The sequence below is a fragment of the Papilio machaon genome, chromosome 8 (assembly GCF_912999745.1).
Source record: "Papilio machaon chromosome 8, ilPapMach1.1, whole genome shotgun sequence".
NCBI lineage: Eukaryota > Metazoa > Arthropoda > Insecta > Lepidoptera > Papilionidae > Papilio > Papilio machaon.
Window position 1 is genome coordinate 7,347,262 of NC_059993.1, and position 16,541 is coordinate 7,363,802.

Here is a 16,541-nt window from a genome sequence, read left to right on the forward strand (position 1 = left end):
AAAACTTCATTGAACATGGTGCCTATTCACTTAATCAGTTTTGAATGGCAATAAATATGATAGATTCTCTGACACGTCCGTGTAAGAGAGCGATTATAATTTTATTATATTTTTACGTTAATGTATCCTACTATTGTGCCTTGTTTACATTACGCCAGTACAGTAGGACAGTAGTGCTGTATTGTTTACATTATTCCAGTTGTATGTCAGTGCTGATTTTGAGCCCTGATCCTACTGTACTGGCGTTATGTGTAAGTAAACCAGGCATTTTATCGACTGGGTTTGATTCTTAAGATTACTCAACATATCTTTAAAATGTAGTATATCTTGGTTTCGTTCAATTTACACATTTTTTTCGATTTTGTGTATAGCTCTTTGTATAAAGTTAAATTGATTGAACATCCGTTATTATGTTTAGATACCTTTTAGATAGTTGATAAGATACTGCATAGACTATTGCATGATTAGAAAGTTTATATCTTATTTGTATGTTTTATACTTTCACAGCGCTAAAAGTCTATTATTTTACATCGTACATAATGTAAAATGTTAAAAAGATATATTAATCGATGTGAAAGTTTGCTTTGTCTTTATTGCACAAAGCTTAAACTTATGAGTACCTAAAGGTAAGTTCATCTTTTATAAAAATGCTGTAATTGTCTCAATATAGTACCTACATATAACATCGTCGAGTATACGAGCCATTAATAGCGTTAAGGAATTTAACCATGATCCAATTCTTAAAGCAGCTACTTTTGCCAAAACAGTTTGAACACGTTACTGTAACAGTTTACCGTTTTCATATTCATCAATATGTAACTAACCCGCATTTAACTTAATGCACATTTTTTCTAATTTAGCAACAATCACCCGTATAATTTAACATAATTTGTTAAACGTTTTTATTATGCGCTTTCGAACTGATATGTAGGGTTGTACTTTAAAAAACTTACATGTAGGAAAAGCTTTCGAAGTTTTTTTATCTAGAAACGCTCACAATTATTATTGTAATAGTGATCAAATTGGCTATCATCGCTTCCTTCAATGTAGCATGTGTTAATAAATTAATTATGGATCGAGTTCTTCGTTGAATATTAAATTTCTGTATACTAACTTACTAATATATGACGGATGAGGTTGAGTGGGACGCAGGTGCTCCAAGTCTTGGACTGGACTGAGGTGATGCGAGGCTGAAGTGGAAACTTTTATTATCAAAGGACTACTTTGGGTTGATACATCACTCTAGTTAGTTTAGTCAACTAATCAATATTATGTTATGTCGATGTCGAAAGGTATAACAATAAGGTTACCTATCGCAAATAACCGATTCGAATGTAAAGCAATGCATATCGCATCTCGAACGCCTTACACAACGTTACGGTCCAGAAGTTTTCGAGAATACACTTGCCCAATCTTCTTACAATTAGTATGCGGCTAATGTTTCGCATGTATTGCCCAACATAATGCGACATGTTATTGTTATGACATTACAACTTTGACGAGGACAACGGTAGTAAATACGTGCTCATGATGGGTACGTAAATGCGAGAAAATGTTGAATGTGTTTCAATCCTTGTGAAGTAGGAAGTTAGATAATACTGATCTTTTATGTATGACTTCTGATGTACTTGTCTTGTTTATAGAAACCTTTCACCCTTGGTTCTTTGACTATTCCTTTATTGATTGGATATATATTACAATACTGAATGTCCAGAAAATGTATTTCCTATATTGTAATTGTACATTTTGTACTACAGTGGAATGCAGTAGCATTCTACTTAGCCAATGAACATTGTTTAAAAATATGACAAAACTATTTTGTGAAATGAAAAATATATTTTCAGATATTGCACCAAGATAGGTATGCAAATAATTTTTATTTTTGAGTTGTTTTTTGATAAAACAAAATACGTAACCTTGAATTTGTAACAGCTATTAAAAAATTTTGACTCTGCAATAAATGAGGCAAGATATGTAGCAATCTCTACACATAGAACCGGATAGTTATGCACCTTTTAGTTTAGTACCATGATAAATAATTTTGTAGCGCATGTTAAGTAAGAAAATAAAATTAAGCAAATAGGAGATAGCCATCTTAATTTTCATCAGAGTACAGACGGAAGCGCTCATGTTGTGTTTTAATATTTTAGTTTATTATTATAGAAATATTAAATATTTTTAAAATCAAGACGTAACTTAAAGTTTGTTATCGTAATCAATAGATGTATATATAACTTTTATTTAATAACATATTATGTCCATACATTGGCCAATGAGGTATGTCGCAATCCTCTTAAGAGTGTTAAATTATTTAATAACTGGTCGTTTTTCGTAACACATCTGTCGTGTTTAATTTCGGTTCCATTCTCACGCAGGGCCAACGGCTTTCAGTTAATTAATTAATATTTGTTTATATAACATAATTAGGCGTCGGCAATTTAGTGATGACACGTAGTTAGAGATATACTAAATTTACAACGACTTTTTTTAATTGTTTTTTTTTTAAACAACTATTAATTTCGATGATTATACACGACATTGAATTATGAGTGTTACAATTATTTCATTTTTATGTTGTATTTTTCAAACAAACCTAAAGTTGAGACATAGATGCTTCGAAATGTTATCTAATGCTGCATCTTGTCAACGCATTCGTAAACCTTTTATTTACCTCTTACTAGGTTCGGAAAGAAAAACTGTTTTTTTGAAAACAGTACGAGGGAGTATTATTTTTAATTATTAAGGCAACTATTTATATAATCGTTTCATAATAAATATACATATCTAGTAAGTGCAATAGGAACTACATATTTGCAAATTAACAACTTTATCTTATCTCTTGAGTGGGTGATATATAATGTGCACTTGTTATCAATATGATTAAATGTTTGTCCTTTCTGATGCATGTCATTACTTATTACAATCTTAAAAATGCGAAAAATAATATTATAAATGCGAATGTTTAGATGGTTGGATTGATGGATGTTTTTTTGAAGGTATCTCCGGAACGGCACAACGGATCTTTATGAAATTTAGCACAGATGTAAAACATAGTCTGGAAGAACACATAGGCTACTTCTTCTTTTTCTCAGGAACCTGGGCCTTCTCCAAAGATCGCCACAATGATCGGTCCTGTGCAACCTCTCTCGCTACCTTGACCAGGGCTGCTTATTAAGTTTTTTTAATGTCGCGCGGACAGATTCACGGGTGTCAGTTAGTTATTATATAAATTTTGTATATTGGTTGCAAAATGCAAATTGTATATTACCCGACGTGGTAAAACTGATATCTTCTATAGGAGTTAAAATTTTCTTTGTAAGGTTAAAAATCGTTATACATGTGTGTACCTAAATTAACACAGGTGAGTTTGCTACACTAATCCGCCGTATTCAACAATTCTAACACACTTTTCTTAAAATATTAAAAATTGTGCTGCAACACCAACATAAAAAAATAGAAAGTAATAGAAATAAAATACAATTTACATGTTATAAACTATACTAAAATAGTGGAAATTCGTCACATAAGAAAGTATGTACGGTCATAGACACCAAAAGCGGCAAGGTCGCTACTCGCAAGAGGCGTTCACTTTCGCCGCAATTCGCTAAGCACGAACCTTCTAATACACGTTAAGCGCTTTACTCGCTTTTTTCTGTAAAATTAATTATAGAAACTGGTTAACTTGTACGGAGTTATTCCTTATAAGAACTTATCGCGTTCCCAAGTAGTTTATGGATCAAGTACAATTTACTTGTATGTAGGTCTTGTTGAGTTTTTAAATTGCAAGTTTTTTACAGTTGAATATTTTAAAAGTAAGGACGATTTTAATGAAACTTTTTTTCTAATGCTACGTTTAAAGCTTGTTTCAATTCGTCACGTTTAATGATAATGCACATCATGTTACAAATAAGGTTTACTAAGTTTATTATCAACCAAATTAGGCATTGATTTTTATCAATAGACCGACATAGTTATCTGAACCGGTGGGTATAAGTCAAACTAAATTATGGCAGCTCCTTAGTAGCACCCTTTTTTTTTCCAAGGAGGAATGCTTAATGCATACTCCGTGCCTCGGGGAAGACACGAGAGTTATGTGAGATTCTCTCCCCGAATGGGAGCATACCCACTAAACCTCCTCGTTCCCTCATGACCATAATGTGGGGCGCCACGGGATCGCGTGAGCTTGCCACCGCGACGCCCCACAACACTAGTAGCACCCTTCTGTAACGTTGAACAAGATCCTTTTCGTGCTGTAGCTGTTATTGTTTTTATGAAATTTTCGATGTCCATGTAGGTTTTATATATTTCCTGACAGCGTACCGCGATACCAGTGCCTCTTCCACCAGTCTAATCGAATTTCTTATCAATAACATTTTAAAACAATAAATTCATAGATAGTACGATAAACGATCGTATCTTTATATTCCAGTATGGCGGCTTTCACCGGCAAATGCATAACAATGCAAAGTACCGGCTCCAATCAATTCTATGTTGTTTTGTCATTGACGTCACTCATGTTGAGAAATTCAGTGCTTGTGTTTTTACTGAGTTTGCACTGGCAATCATTTCGTATATACTGTTTTTTTTAAGATGTCTCAGATGCATAGTTCTTGAGACCATATCGGTTTGTGATTATCTAATATTATCCATAAAGTAACTTAGTTAAGGAATTTAATTATATTATTTCACCTACTATAATCGAACGGAAAGTTTGCACAACCGAAATGGAATACATGTCACAGTTGAATAGGAAATATTTGAGTCGGATATAATGTTAACATACAGAACATACTTTATTAGATACTAGCAGTTACCAACAACTTCGTTGGTGCGGAATTTAAAAAATAAAACTAGTAAATAATACAGCCTATATCACCTGGGGATTCTGTAGCTTCGCAAAAGTTCCAATTCGGTGCATTTGTTTCGGAGCCTATTCAATGCAAACTAACCAATCTTTCCTCTTTTTAACCGACTTCAAAAAGAAGGAGGTTATCAATTCGAGGGTTTTTTTTTAAATATTAGTAGGTATATAAAAACGTTACTCTTCTTGTAAAAATTGTTCTGCCTAATATCTGTTTTCCTATAGTTTGGTTATGAATCGAGGTCACATAATGGATAGTTTTAAAGTTCTTCTGAAGCGGTATAGATGTAGTGGTACGAAGAAGGTGTTTACTAAACGATGATACTATGTTACCAATTACGCTGTGATACTGATATGACTGAATTCTTGGTACTGGCTAAAGAGAAATGCATTGTTGTTTATTTCCCGGTTGATGCGATTCACAAACTTAATAAATTGACTAATGAAAAATATAGTGCTAAAATAATATTGGATGATTTATGCAGGATTGCAGCACTAATCATAATTGAATAATATTAAAATATAATACCATGTTGAATACTATTTACATCGATTCTTTGCGCAAGTTTTTTTGATGAATTTTAAAAACTAACCTGAATGTAAAATTGTATTTCTTATGCATTAACCTTAACGAATTTTAACACAGTTTGCTTTAACATGATTATGTCATGAATGGAAAACTTTTATACGTCCTCATTGGTATTACGCAAAACTATCGTGGAATATTTATTTCTTTTTATATTTCATTCCTAAATTGTTCTATTATGTGTGCTGTATAAAATTTTGAATTCAATTTCTATGGACTCTTGTCGAGAATTTGATGTATTATAGAAGTAAGGAGGTGCTCCAGTAATCAAAGAAAATATGTCTTATTCGTTTACGGTGTACCTACAAATAAATTGATGATGATATTTTATTGTTATTATGAAAATTGTCTCAGGTATCTAATGTTAGATGGAGTGATGGTTTACAAGATGTATAGCGTTTTAGTAATTTTCCTTTGCACGGTTTAAGAAATGCAGTATTTTTTGTTTATTTTTTTATTTATATCTTCGTCAATTAAGGAAACGGATGTTTATAGGTTTTAATAAAATACAAAATAACAAATGTGTTAGTAATTGCTTTGATGATTGAATGTCAAATGATTGTGTTCAGCGGAGCGAACGTCAATTGGTATCAGTATGGCGCCGCGCCGTTGAGATATTATCAATTTATTTTTATGTTGGATGATTTTTCATAAAGTTATTTATTTATTAAAGAGATACACCAATTGCATGTTCAACAATCACGAACAGGTATAAATTACACACAGACAATAAAAACAGAAAACAGATAACAGCATTCACAAGACAAGTTTTAGATATAAAGATTGTATCCAAAACGTTACGTGTAGAATATTCTCGAAGTAACCTTTTAACTAACAACTTATTCATAAAAGTCATTGGATTTCTTCATCTAAATTGAATTATTTTGTAGAACATATACATTGCTGTCGCTAGCGATTCCGTCCGCGCAGAATTAAAAAAAAATAACTATGTGTGTGTGTTCTTCCTGACTGTGCGACATCTATGCCAAATTTCAGCGATATACATGCAGCCGTTCTGGAGATACCTTCTAAAAACATCTACCTGTCCATCGAAATATTCGCATTTATGATATTAGTAAGATTGTTATTGTAGCTTGTTTATCAAGAGTTGTGTTAAATTTTATTACTGCGTTTTCATTACGACAGCGTTAATAAAATAACTTCAAACAGAGGTGCAGTAGTGTGTATATTTGGCTCTATTCCATCAGTCGTTACGAAGTTTATCGTTGCTAAACGATCATTAAAATCACCACAGTTTACATTCTTCATCACAACACGGAATAGAAAAAAATATTCCGGATTTTATTGTGAGTTTAGTATTTAGCGTCCGCTTTGATCTTTTTTCAATAACAAGTTTTGTCGTTTGATGTGAAGTGACGTCACTTTCCATTATTTTTATTTCGTTGCCTATTTCTAATATTTTTAAATTAATCGTGACAGTACTAGGGATGGACTGTGATTCAATGAACTAGTTGAATCAATCACAATTTAACGCCTCTACGTTTTTCATTTAACCAATTGAATTCAACGCAAATGTACGAAAGGAGTCACTGGTCGTCTTTATTTTCTCTCCCAGTCTTTGGGTCTTTGTTTATTAAATGTAAGAATAATTAGTTAACAAAATAAACTATATTTGGTTTTGTTGGTGCCGAAACTGTCAATGACTGTTTTTTTTCATTCCACATAAAGCTATCGTTGTTGTATTTACACTATTCCCCGTAATTCTTTTAACAGATACATAAAACAGCAGCCCTAGGGTGAAGGGCGCAGTTCTTTTAATACTTAAAGAAACTAACGTTAATAAACCTTTAAACATCCGAAGAATTTCTTTTTGTTTGAATTAGGGTCATTTGTAGAAGTGAATGGGCGTTGTAGCCCTCGCTGTTAGCTCATCGTCGGCACATCTGCGCACGCACACACCCGATAACGTTCCAAAAATAAACGCACTACTCATTGCCCATTCGCTCTCTTGTTCCGATTTGAGGGTTCTTCTTATAAACGTTTCCTTTGTTTCCCTTTTTAATAGGTTAGGAAATTTCGTTGAGCTTTTTGAGTAACAGTATTGTAAATCTTTTTTTTTCTTTTGGTCTTGAGAAACTTATTTATCTGATATTAACTACAACTAGACAACAATTTAGGTCCGTAGAAAAATTAAAGAGTTAAGAGAGTTTATACAACTACATGTTCTCCATGGTTTTGTCGTAATGTTGTTTAAATTGCTAAGACAATAGTTTATAATAGTCGCGTGGCGGATTAAAACTAAGTATCTCTCAGACTTTGTTATGCCTATTGCTGCTTTTCGCTAGCGTCTCAATCTCAATGCAACAGCCGTCGTCGTATTACGCGTCTCTAAATTGATTGAACGCTACAAATCGTACGAGGTCGTCGTCCGCTTTCTCCATCGGGCTTTTTATATTATGCTTTCGTAAATCTTATGTCACGGACTCCCCCGTTCACAGCTGCGCTCAGACGTCGCATACAAATATTGCACGAGTCGACTCTATGATTAGATACATATTTACATTGCTAACTAACTGTTTTTGCGTCGTGCACTCCATGCAATAGATTTAATACGTTTTTTTTTTTTTTTTTTTTTTTTTTTTTTTTTTTTTTATGGGCGGCGCCATGCCGCCCTCTCGTTCCCCCTAACATATTTTTGGGTCAGGGACCTGGGGTGCGGTTATACACTTTCATAAAATCTTAAATCTAATATCACAATATTATTGCTATGTCTAGGTTAAAAATAATACATTAAATAAAATATTAAAACTATGTACAATTGGACAATAAAAACAATTACAATTAAAACTAGTTTAAAATTACAATAATAATTTTCAAATTTCAAATATAATTAAAAATAAATTTAAAAGGATAAAAAGTTAAAAAGCAATAAAAACAATAAATATCAATAAATAGTTAAAATCAATAAATTATTTCACCTACACCCTATTCCTTTTTATGGCCGTGAGGGCCGACTCCTTACAATATTCTAAAAACGTTTCTCTTTTCTCTTTATTTCTTATTAGACTGCATAAGTTGTCGATTTAATACGTTCTATGTCTAATAAGGAATTGCTTTGAAATTCAATCGGCGTATACGAATTTGGCAGCCGCGTTAGCCTTTTATGTTGTTAGGAATGTAAGTCCAATCCATACTGAAACGTTTCACTACCAGGGCATATGCTTCGTAAGTATTAAGACTCAAAGACTGATACAGAACAAATACTTGTATGTTGTGGACATGAATAGGACTGAAAGAGAACTTGTGAGAGAGATTCATCAAGATAAATTCACGAATATCTGGTTAATGTAGGCTATGGTTTAAGTTAGGTAAAGTTGGTTGTATCACAATAAAAACGCAAAGAATACACAAGTAAACGATGTTATTTTTTATACGTAGAAACAAATTACTTACTCCGAAAATGAGGTAGAGAAGACAGTTTATTTCTTTATAAATATGGCTGTGCAACGGACCACAAAAAAGGTTTTCGTAAATTTAATTAAATATGAACAATTTAAAAAAATATTTTTTTAATGTAAAGCTACATATTAACAATCTTACTTATATTAATGCGAATTTTTAGATGGATATATGTATGTTTGTTAGAAGGTATCTTCGGAACGGCTCAACGGATCTTTATGAAATTTGGCATGGATATAGAATATAGTCTGGAAGCACACACTTATTAAGTTTTTTGTTAAATCCGCGCTGGCGAAGTCGCGTGTGACAGCTAGTATCATTATAATTTTGAATACAACTAAGATATTCATATTGATGCCCACGTCCAGTTTGACAAGACTTCTTAGCAAATTTTGACTCCTGAAGTAATAACGTCGATTTGCTTAATCGTGCGTCTGTTTGCACAACTGCTCTAACCTCAATAACATAAATACATATACATATAGTGACGTCGAACAAAACCTAAATGTTTTGTTTATGCGTTTTGGCCACGGACGTAATCGAGGTGATCCTTATTCGAATGGTATGCAGGCGGTGTTGCTGTTTCCTTGCGCAAAGCAGTCGGTCGCGCGCTCGCTCGCAGTACGGTCGTGTGTATTGCTGCCGTCTGACCATCGCCGGAGTACGTACTCTCCGCGTTCATATACATAGTACACACTATGCGTGCAGACATGGCCGTGTGAAAAACGCTAATAGTGTTTAATGTGCTCGTGTCAAAAGTTTGTGACTAACTCGTGATTTATAACATATCAAATGGTTCGCAAAATTATCGTTGTCGGTTTACGTTATTACGAAGACCCTTTCTATAAGTACGTTGTGTACAAATAAATGTGATTTGTGATTATATCCTTCGTAGCGAATTCAGTCGTGAGTGTTTTAACCGTTCGTGTATTTTGTTCGCAGACATGTGACGGGTTCGAGTGGGCCACCGGCGGGATGTGGCCACCAAAGGAACAGGTCGCTGGACTCGGTCCTGCAGAGGATACCGGAGGACATGACGCCGACGTCTCCCGAGGGCGCGCCGCTGCGGCTGCCCGGCGACGTCTCGACGCCGCGGCTTGCCCTACCCCCCGGCGTGCCCGCCGGCTCCGACGACTCTGGCATCCACACGCCGCCCGACGGCACCGACGAGGACCGGCCGCAGCCTCCCGCCGCCGCGCGCAGTCGCGAGAGCCTCGACTCTGGCAACCCCGAGGACACAGACAAACCGCCCGACCCCCCCGACACCATACCGTCGATCCCTAATGAAATGTCGGCGGCGGAGACCTCCAAAAACAAGGGATTTCTTCTCAGACTATTTGAAAGCAAATTGTTCGATATGAGCATGGCGATATCATACCTATTTAACTCCAAAGAATCGGGCGTCCAGACCTATCTGGCCAACAAGATGTTCTCGTTTCCGTACGAGGACGTGGACTTCTACTTGCCGCAGCTGGCTACCATGTACATTGAGATGAGCGACGTGGCGGACGTGCTGCGGCCGTACCTCGTGCACCGCTGCAAACAAAGCGCCGAGTTCTCGCTGCGGCTCGCGTGGTTGCTGACGGCCTTCGGAGGCGACTCGAAGAGGTCCAAGGCGGCCAAACTGCGGGACTCGATCCTGGCGGAGGAGATAAGGCCGGCAGCGCGGCGCGGCCACCACAGGTCGCAGTCGGATGCCTCCGCGCTCAGAATCACCACGCCGTCGGGCCGGCACCTGGGCGACCTGGCGTCCGGTCGTGCCTTCGACAACGGCTGCCTGTGTGGGGAACAGTGCTCCTGTGGCGCGCCTAGATTAGCCCCGCAAACACAGGTTAGGATTACATTGTCATCTATTGATGCAGTTATTTACATAAACATACAATTTAAGCACGGTAATGAATTAAGTTATTTTTAACTTTCATTTTAACGTTGTGGGCAATATCGTACTTGCAGCAAGCTGATTAAATTTCACAACATAATGTAGGTACAACACGTAAAAAAAAGGCGACATGAGTGCAAAATTAATAAAGTTTAAAGAACGATTTGTGCGTGCAAATCATATAAAAATGGTGAACATTATCAAATCGTTGTGACAATTTTATTAAGTTTAATCGCGATAGACATTTAATTACAACAATTTCAATTGATATTTTTATTTTTTCAATAAGTTTAATCCATTTATTCAAAAATATTACAAAAGATTTTTTTTCTACAACTAACTTGTCAAAATACTTAAAAATAAATTTGCGGCACATTTCGAAGCAACCACTTGTTTAAATCAGTCTATTTCAGTAGTCAGTTAAAATGACTCATTGATTGCTATAAGCTTCAAAGGAGAACAAACACTGTAAGGTAATTAAGTGTTGGCTCGTGGCGCCAGTACAACTGGCGACATGGAAGCGTGATAACCATATAAATGTGTGAATGTGTCTGATTAGAACGGACTTCCGTCGACTAGTTTGCAGTTAGCTTGCCAGTTGTATCACGATGCTTACATACTAATATTTGTAAACTTTGTTACTATGACCATTGGTAGCTTTCACGTTTATACTAATTATTATAGGAAAGTGAGAAAATTTCTGTACGTCAATATTAGTAAAGCAATTCAATGTTGAAATTAATTGGCAATGGCACACAATATCGTACATATAACAAATAACATTACATATCCTACTTTAATACGCTATAGTATCGATTAAATATTTTAAACAAGAACTAATGCAACCCTTAAAAAATTTGGTATTACTTAAACTACCTGATCAGGCAAACGCGGTTTTGCCATATAAATTATTTCTAGGGAATTTCTAGGTACAAATATTTTCCAAAAATTAAAAAGAAATGTCACAAAGGGGTATGAAAAATAGATAGTAACCGACTCTCAGATCTACTGAATATGCAAATAAAATTTCATAAAAATCGGTCAACCCGTTTCGAAGGAGTATGGTAACTAACATTGTCACACCAAAATTTTGTATACAAGATAAAAAGTTGGCGAATTTCAATTCCAGGTCAGATTCTAAAAAAGCATTTTAAAGTTAACAAAGAAGTATTTCACATTATGTATTCATTGTATATAATGTTGAATGTTTTGTGTTGATAAAGTTTAGTATAAACATGCTGTTCAGAAACTAATACATTATAAATTTCTTTTCTACGTGCTTGTGAACCTTTTTGTTTGCTTTAGAATATTGTTTCCCAGTTTCGTGATAGGATAGGACTGAAATAATCACGTAACTTTTTTATATTCCTCACTTAGTAGGTACATAGTAAGAACAATGTCTTTTTATCTAACTTGTATCCACGTGCCACTAATTATTTTCACGTAATCTCTAAAATTGATAACTCTAAAACAATTAGCCAATTATCTATGAAGTCGATGTTAAGTAAAAAGAAATGAAACAAAAGTCGTGTCTTACGTGATAAGGCCAGGGAGACGATGAATGCATGTTGTTCTGAAATTAGTAAAACTGATAAAAAAAAACTGTAATAAAGGGAAAAATCAGTTAAATTTCACTGGATTATGTTATATTAGAAAGAATACCAATAACCTTTACTAACAAAATACATACTAAACAACCGTTGTACAGGAACTTCTAGCATAGTTGTCGGTTTTCCCAATGAAAGGTCAGCAGACATCTTCATTACTATTGATTCGATATAGTGATGTCATGACTATGGACTTTCCTTTATCGGGGAGTGCAATCGTTAAACACACCCTAACCCGCAACCGGTGGTAACTTTGCAATTATGGCTATTGATTTTCATGAGTCATGGGACACCCCTAAATATTCCGTGTCTGTAAGAAGCACAATTAATCATTATGTAACTATTTCTGTATATATCATTGCGTTGAAACTATTATTAGACAGGATAAAGATATATATACTATTTTATGAGAGTTCATCGATTTTTTTAAAGTTCTGGTTGATAAGATGGTCACGCATTTTCTTTTAATTTTACGGTTTTTTAAATGTTTACCGTTAGTTTCTGAGTTCAAAATCTCTGTATAAAAATATATCGTCATCCCTGTCATTATCTTTGATAAAACAAAGATAAAAATATGTTTAAAACTGGAATTTTGGTCTCAGAAACACATAGTTAAGTAGGTTATTTATTACACGAACGCATTCTTTATTTAGGCTTTGATGGTAATATGAGCCGCTTATTTTGAAAGTGGCCTAACTCCATTTATCTTCAAATCGAGATATTGAAAGGTTTGCGTTTCAATGAATTTAAAAATATACGTATAAGATACTAAGGAGTCATACTGCTTAAGCGTATCTAAGGATGTTAAATTTAAAGTTCCTGTTAAAATAGTGGCAATTATTAAATAAATAACTTGCGTTTTCTTATCAAGAATGGAGTTGGGCCACTTTCAAAATTAACAGCCAGATTCATTATAAAATTTGAAGGTGCCCAAGTCCATTCAACATAATTTAAGATGTTTCAAATAAAAAAAAAAGAATACGGAATTTGTTTTGCATATGTTGAAAACACTTCGGAAACATAATTTATGCGATTCAAAACATTTTTTAATTACAGAACATAGAAAATTACAAACATAAATTTATTACAAAACATTTTACTAGACTACCCCGACGTGGTAATAAATTCAGAACTTTAAAATTTTCATTTTCATTCATGGATGTCTTATAAAAAATTTTATATGGTTCATTTCTGACAAAACGCATCGAACATATTCTTAACCAGTTTACTGATTCTCCATCAGAATTTTTTACTCTTTGAAAAATTGCGTCTTTTAATAATTTGTCGATACAAAATCTTCCTGTCTCATTTCATTTAGAATAAAATTATTACCCTTCCGACACTTTTTAATAATCTTGTAATAATCTTGGGGAACGTACAGTAAATTATTTTTTAATGCCATTTCTACCACGGCAAAATCTCTATCATTTGGTAAAAACGAATGTCCTGATATTAAAAATTTATGATCTATAATTTCTATATTATTATCCAAAGCTTGGACAATTTTCAACCACATTAAAGCTACTTTAATGTTTCTATTTTGCCCGGTGCACATGTCACTGTAAGCTATGATGTGTTTTTCACTTCTTAATTTTTTAATATGTTTTAAGATGCATGAAACAATAACTTGATGTAACTATAAATGGAGTTGGGCCACTTTCAAACTACACGGCTCAGTTATTCAATTAATTCGGAAAACTTATGTGTAAAAAATGTATCGTATTTTTTCTGAATATAAGCAATCTGAAGTGCTTCACTGATATATAACATGAAGTTGTACATGTAACAATGGTAACTGGCAAAAAATTGAAAAACGGAGTTAGGTCACTTTCAAAATAAACGGCTCATATGCTCATTTTGCAAAACAAATGATTTACTAAGTGCATTTCACTTTTTTCAACGTATTTTTGTTTGTTTGTGTAGAAATATTAATTGAAATTAATAGCAGTGAAATTAAATTAATATTTTTTATTGTAAAACATTATTAGTCACAGAAAGTAGCGTGTTAACGTGACAAAATACCATGATTACTTGGGACACGCCTTTACAATTAATGAAATAATACTCGTAAGCCTTTGCGCATAAATTATACAACTGTAAAATAAGGCTTTTCAGTACAAGCGTATATACAAGCATTGAGACTCGAAACGTATCATTCTGTTAAAAAAAATGGGAAAAAAAGATCTGAATAAAATACGAAAAAGATTATTCTAAAGATAAAAATGTAAAGATCTCCTTTCTATCTTAAAGGATAAGTAATTTAAAATTTTTAATCATGCCCCCATTTTGTTTTAAAACAATCTAACCCTCATCCTATGTCCGTGATTTAATGAAATAGGTAGGCGGTTAATCAGGTTACTCTCCGTAGCCTTATTTAATTTAACCTCCGTATTGGGGTCACGTTACTCCAACAGCCAACTTAACTGCCAATATCTGTTATTTATTTTATTTTTCTATATTGATTAATATCGTCGGTTTTTTATATATGTAAAATGTCATTTTACTGCTAACCGTAATCGTATATACGTATGATGAAAACGCCAGTGTTGAAAAACGTAATATGCCCATTTACGGTGCTTAAATTCGTATATATTATCTTACAAATAAGAATGAATGTGAGTCCTCGATGCGTTCCTTAAGGTAAATAAGATGTTCTGAGGACCCTGGGTAGAAGAATTCTGTCTTTCAAAACATATATATTTTTAGTTGGCGTTGAAACGCATTACAGAGTCAGCTGGTTTTAAAGTTTAATGTCTATCTCTTCAGTTTTTAACTGCACTGACGAATATCGGCCGGCTGCTTGCGGGCGTGGCGGATAAGGAGCGTCGCAATGGTCGTCTGCGAGCTGAGTTGGCCTCGCTTGACCTTAATCTACCAGCTCGAGTGTGGCTGCCGCTGCATCACCGACCGCACTATGTTCTACGGATACCGCCCCATGCAGCTGCTGTGCTTAATAGCAAGGATAAGGTATACGAAGCATTTGTATTACTATGATGAACCGTGATGTTTCGTGTATAAATTTAACTTGCATATCATCCTAATCTCGCTGTCCTTATCCCATTTACGTAGGGTCGGCGCAGCAGGTTTCTGTCTTCCATATCAATCTTAGCTTCCGTCATCTCAGTCAACAAATTAATTTCCATATGATTGACACTTATAACTTATATGCAATGTATAATGCAAAAAAAATGTATTAACCGTTAAAAAAGGAACTCGCTATTGTAATTTAGCATTAGACGGACCAAGAGTCTGTAGATGTTAAAGAAAATAAATAAAAACATATGCAATGTCTCCGGAGTGTAGTGTAAAACGCCTATTCCAAACTAGTAACCTTCATTCGGCACTTCATTTTCAAAGTAAAAAAAATCAAACAAAAAAATATCTAAATGTTGTAACCGGATGTGATATGTCTTTGTATCTAAATTCCCCTGTTTATTGCAGATATATCAAACCGTATTAGTTAAAGCGAGGACAAGTGAATGTACAACGTTAGAGCGGATGTTTAATATTACACGACACAGTACTATTTTACGCGGTTGTACTGTCTAGAAATATAGATCACTGGCTGTCGCCTGCGACTCCGTACGCGCAGAATTGAATTAAAAAAACGTAATAAGTAGCTTATGCGTAATTCCAGACTATGTTCTACGTCTGCGCCAAATTTCATTAAGATCTGTCGAACGGTTCCGGAGATACATACCTTATAACAAACATCCATCCTTCCATTCATCTAAACTTTCGCATTTATAATATTAGTAAGACAGATATATGTAGAGTTACTTAAATTAACTAAATTAGAGCCATGAAAAAAAATCATCAAAAACATTTTTTAAATGTGAAAAATTACACACAATTTAAGCCCCTCTTTTCTTTGTTACAATGAAAAACATAAATTAAATTATGCAAAGCACCTTACATAAGTCTAGTTTTCTACGAACCGCTTTGCAGGCAAGGTTTCTTATATTAATGTCAATGGAAATAACAATTGGATTGTACTGAGAACTGCATAACAATGTATCAGGCATATTATATGTACTTACTATAACCACCCTTTTTCAAATTCGTTCGAGTTATGAACGAAAAATAGAGCATTTTTTTTTAAATTAAATGAGTATGTTTTATCAGTTACTCTTCTGTTATGTGAGCGTAGTGTACGAATTAGAATGATTGTTCTACGTGGGAGGTGAC

The 16,541-nt window shown here is 34.3% G+C and overlaps 1 protein-coding gene across 2 annotated transcripts in view; it reads left to right on the forward strand.

The window, feature by feature from the left end:
- LOC106720237 (phosphatidylinositol 4-kinase beta) overlaps positions 1-16,541 on the forward strand; it is a 46,358-nt gene that overhangs the window by 24,635 nt on the left and 5,182 nt on the right. The window contains exons 1-3 of one of the 2 annotated variants that reach the window (XM_045679128.1): positions 9,479-9,715; positions 9,810-10,698; positions 15,120-15,320. In XM_045679128.1, the coding sequence (XP_045535084.1) occupies positions 9,660-9,715; positions 9,810-10,698; positions 15,120-15,320 (1,146 nt within the window). In that variant the 5' untranslated portion in view covers positions 9,479-9,659. Of the gene's footprint in view, positions 1-9,478; positions 9,716-9,809; positions 10,699-15,119; positions 15,321-16,541 lie in introns of those variants that run through there. The other variant, XM_045679127.1, reaches the window with a different exon arrangement.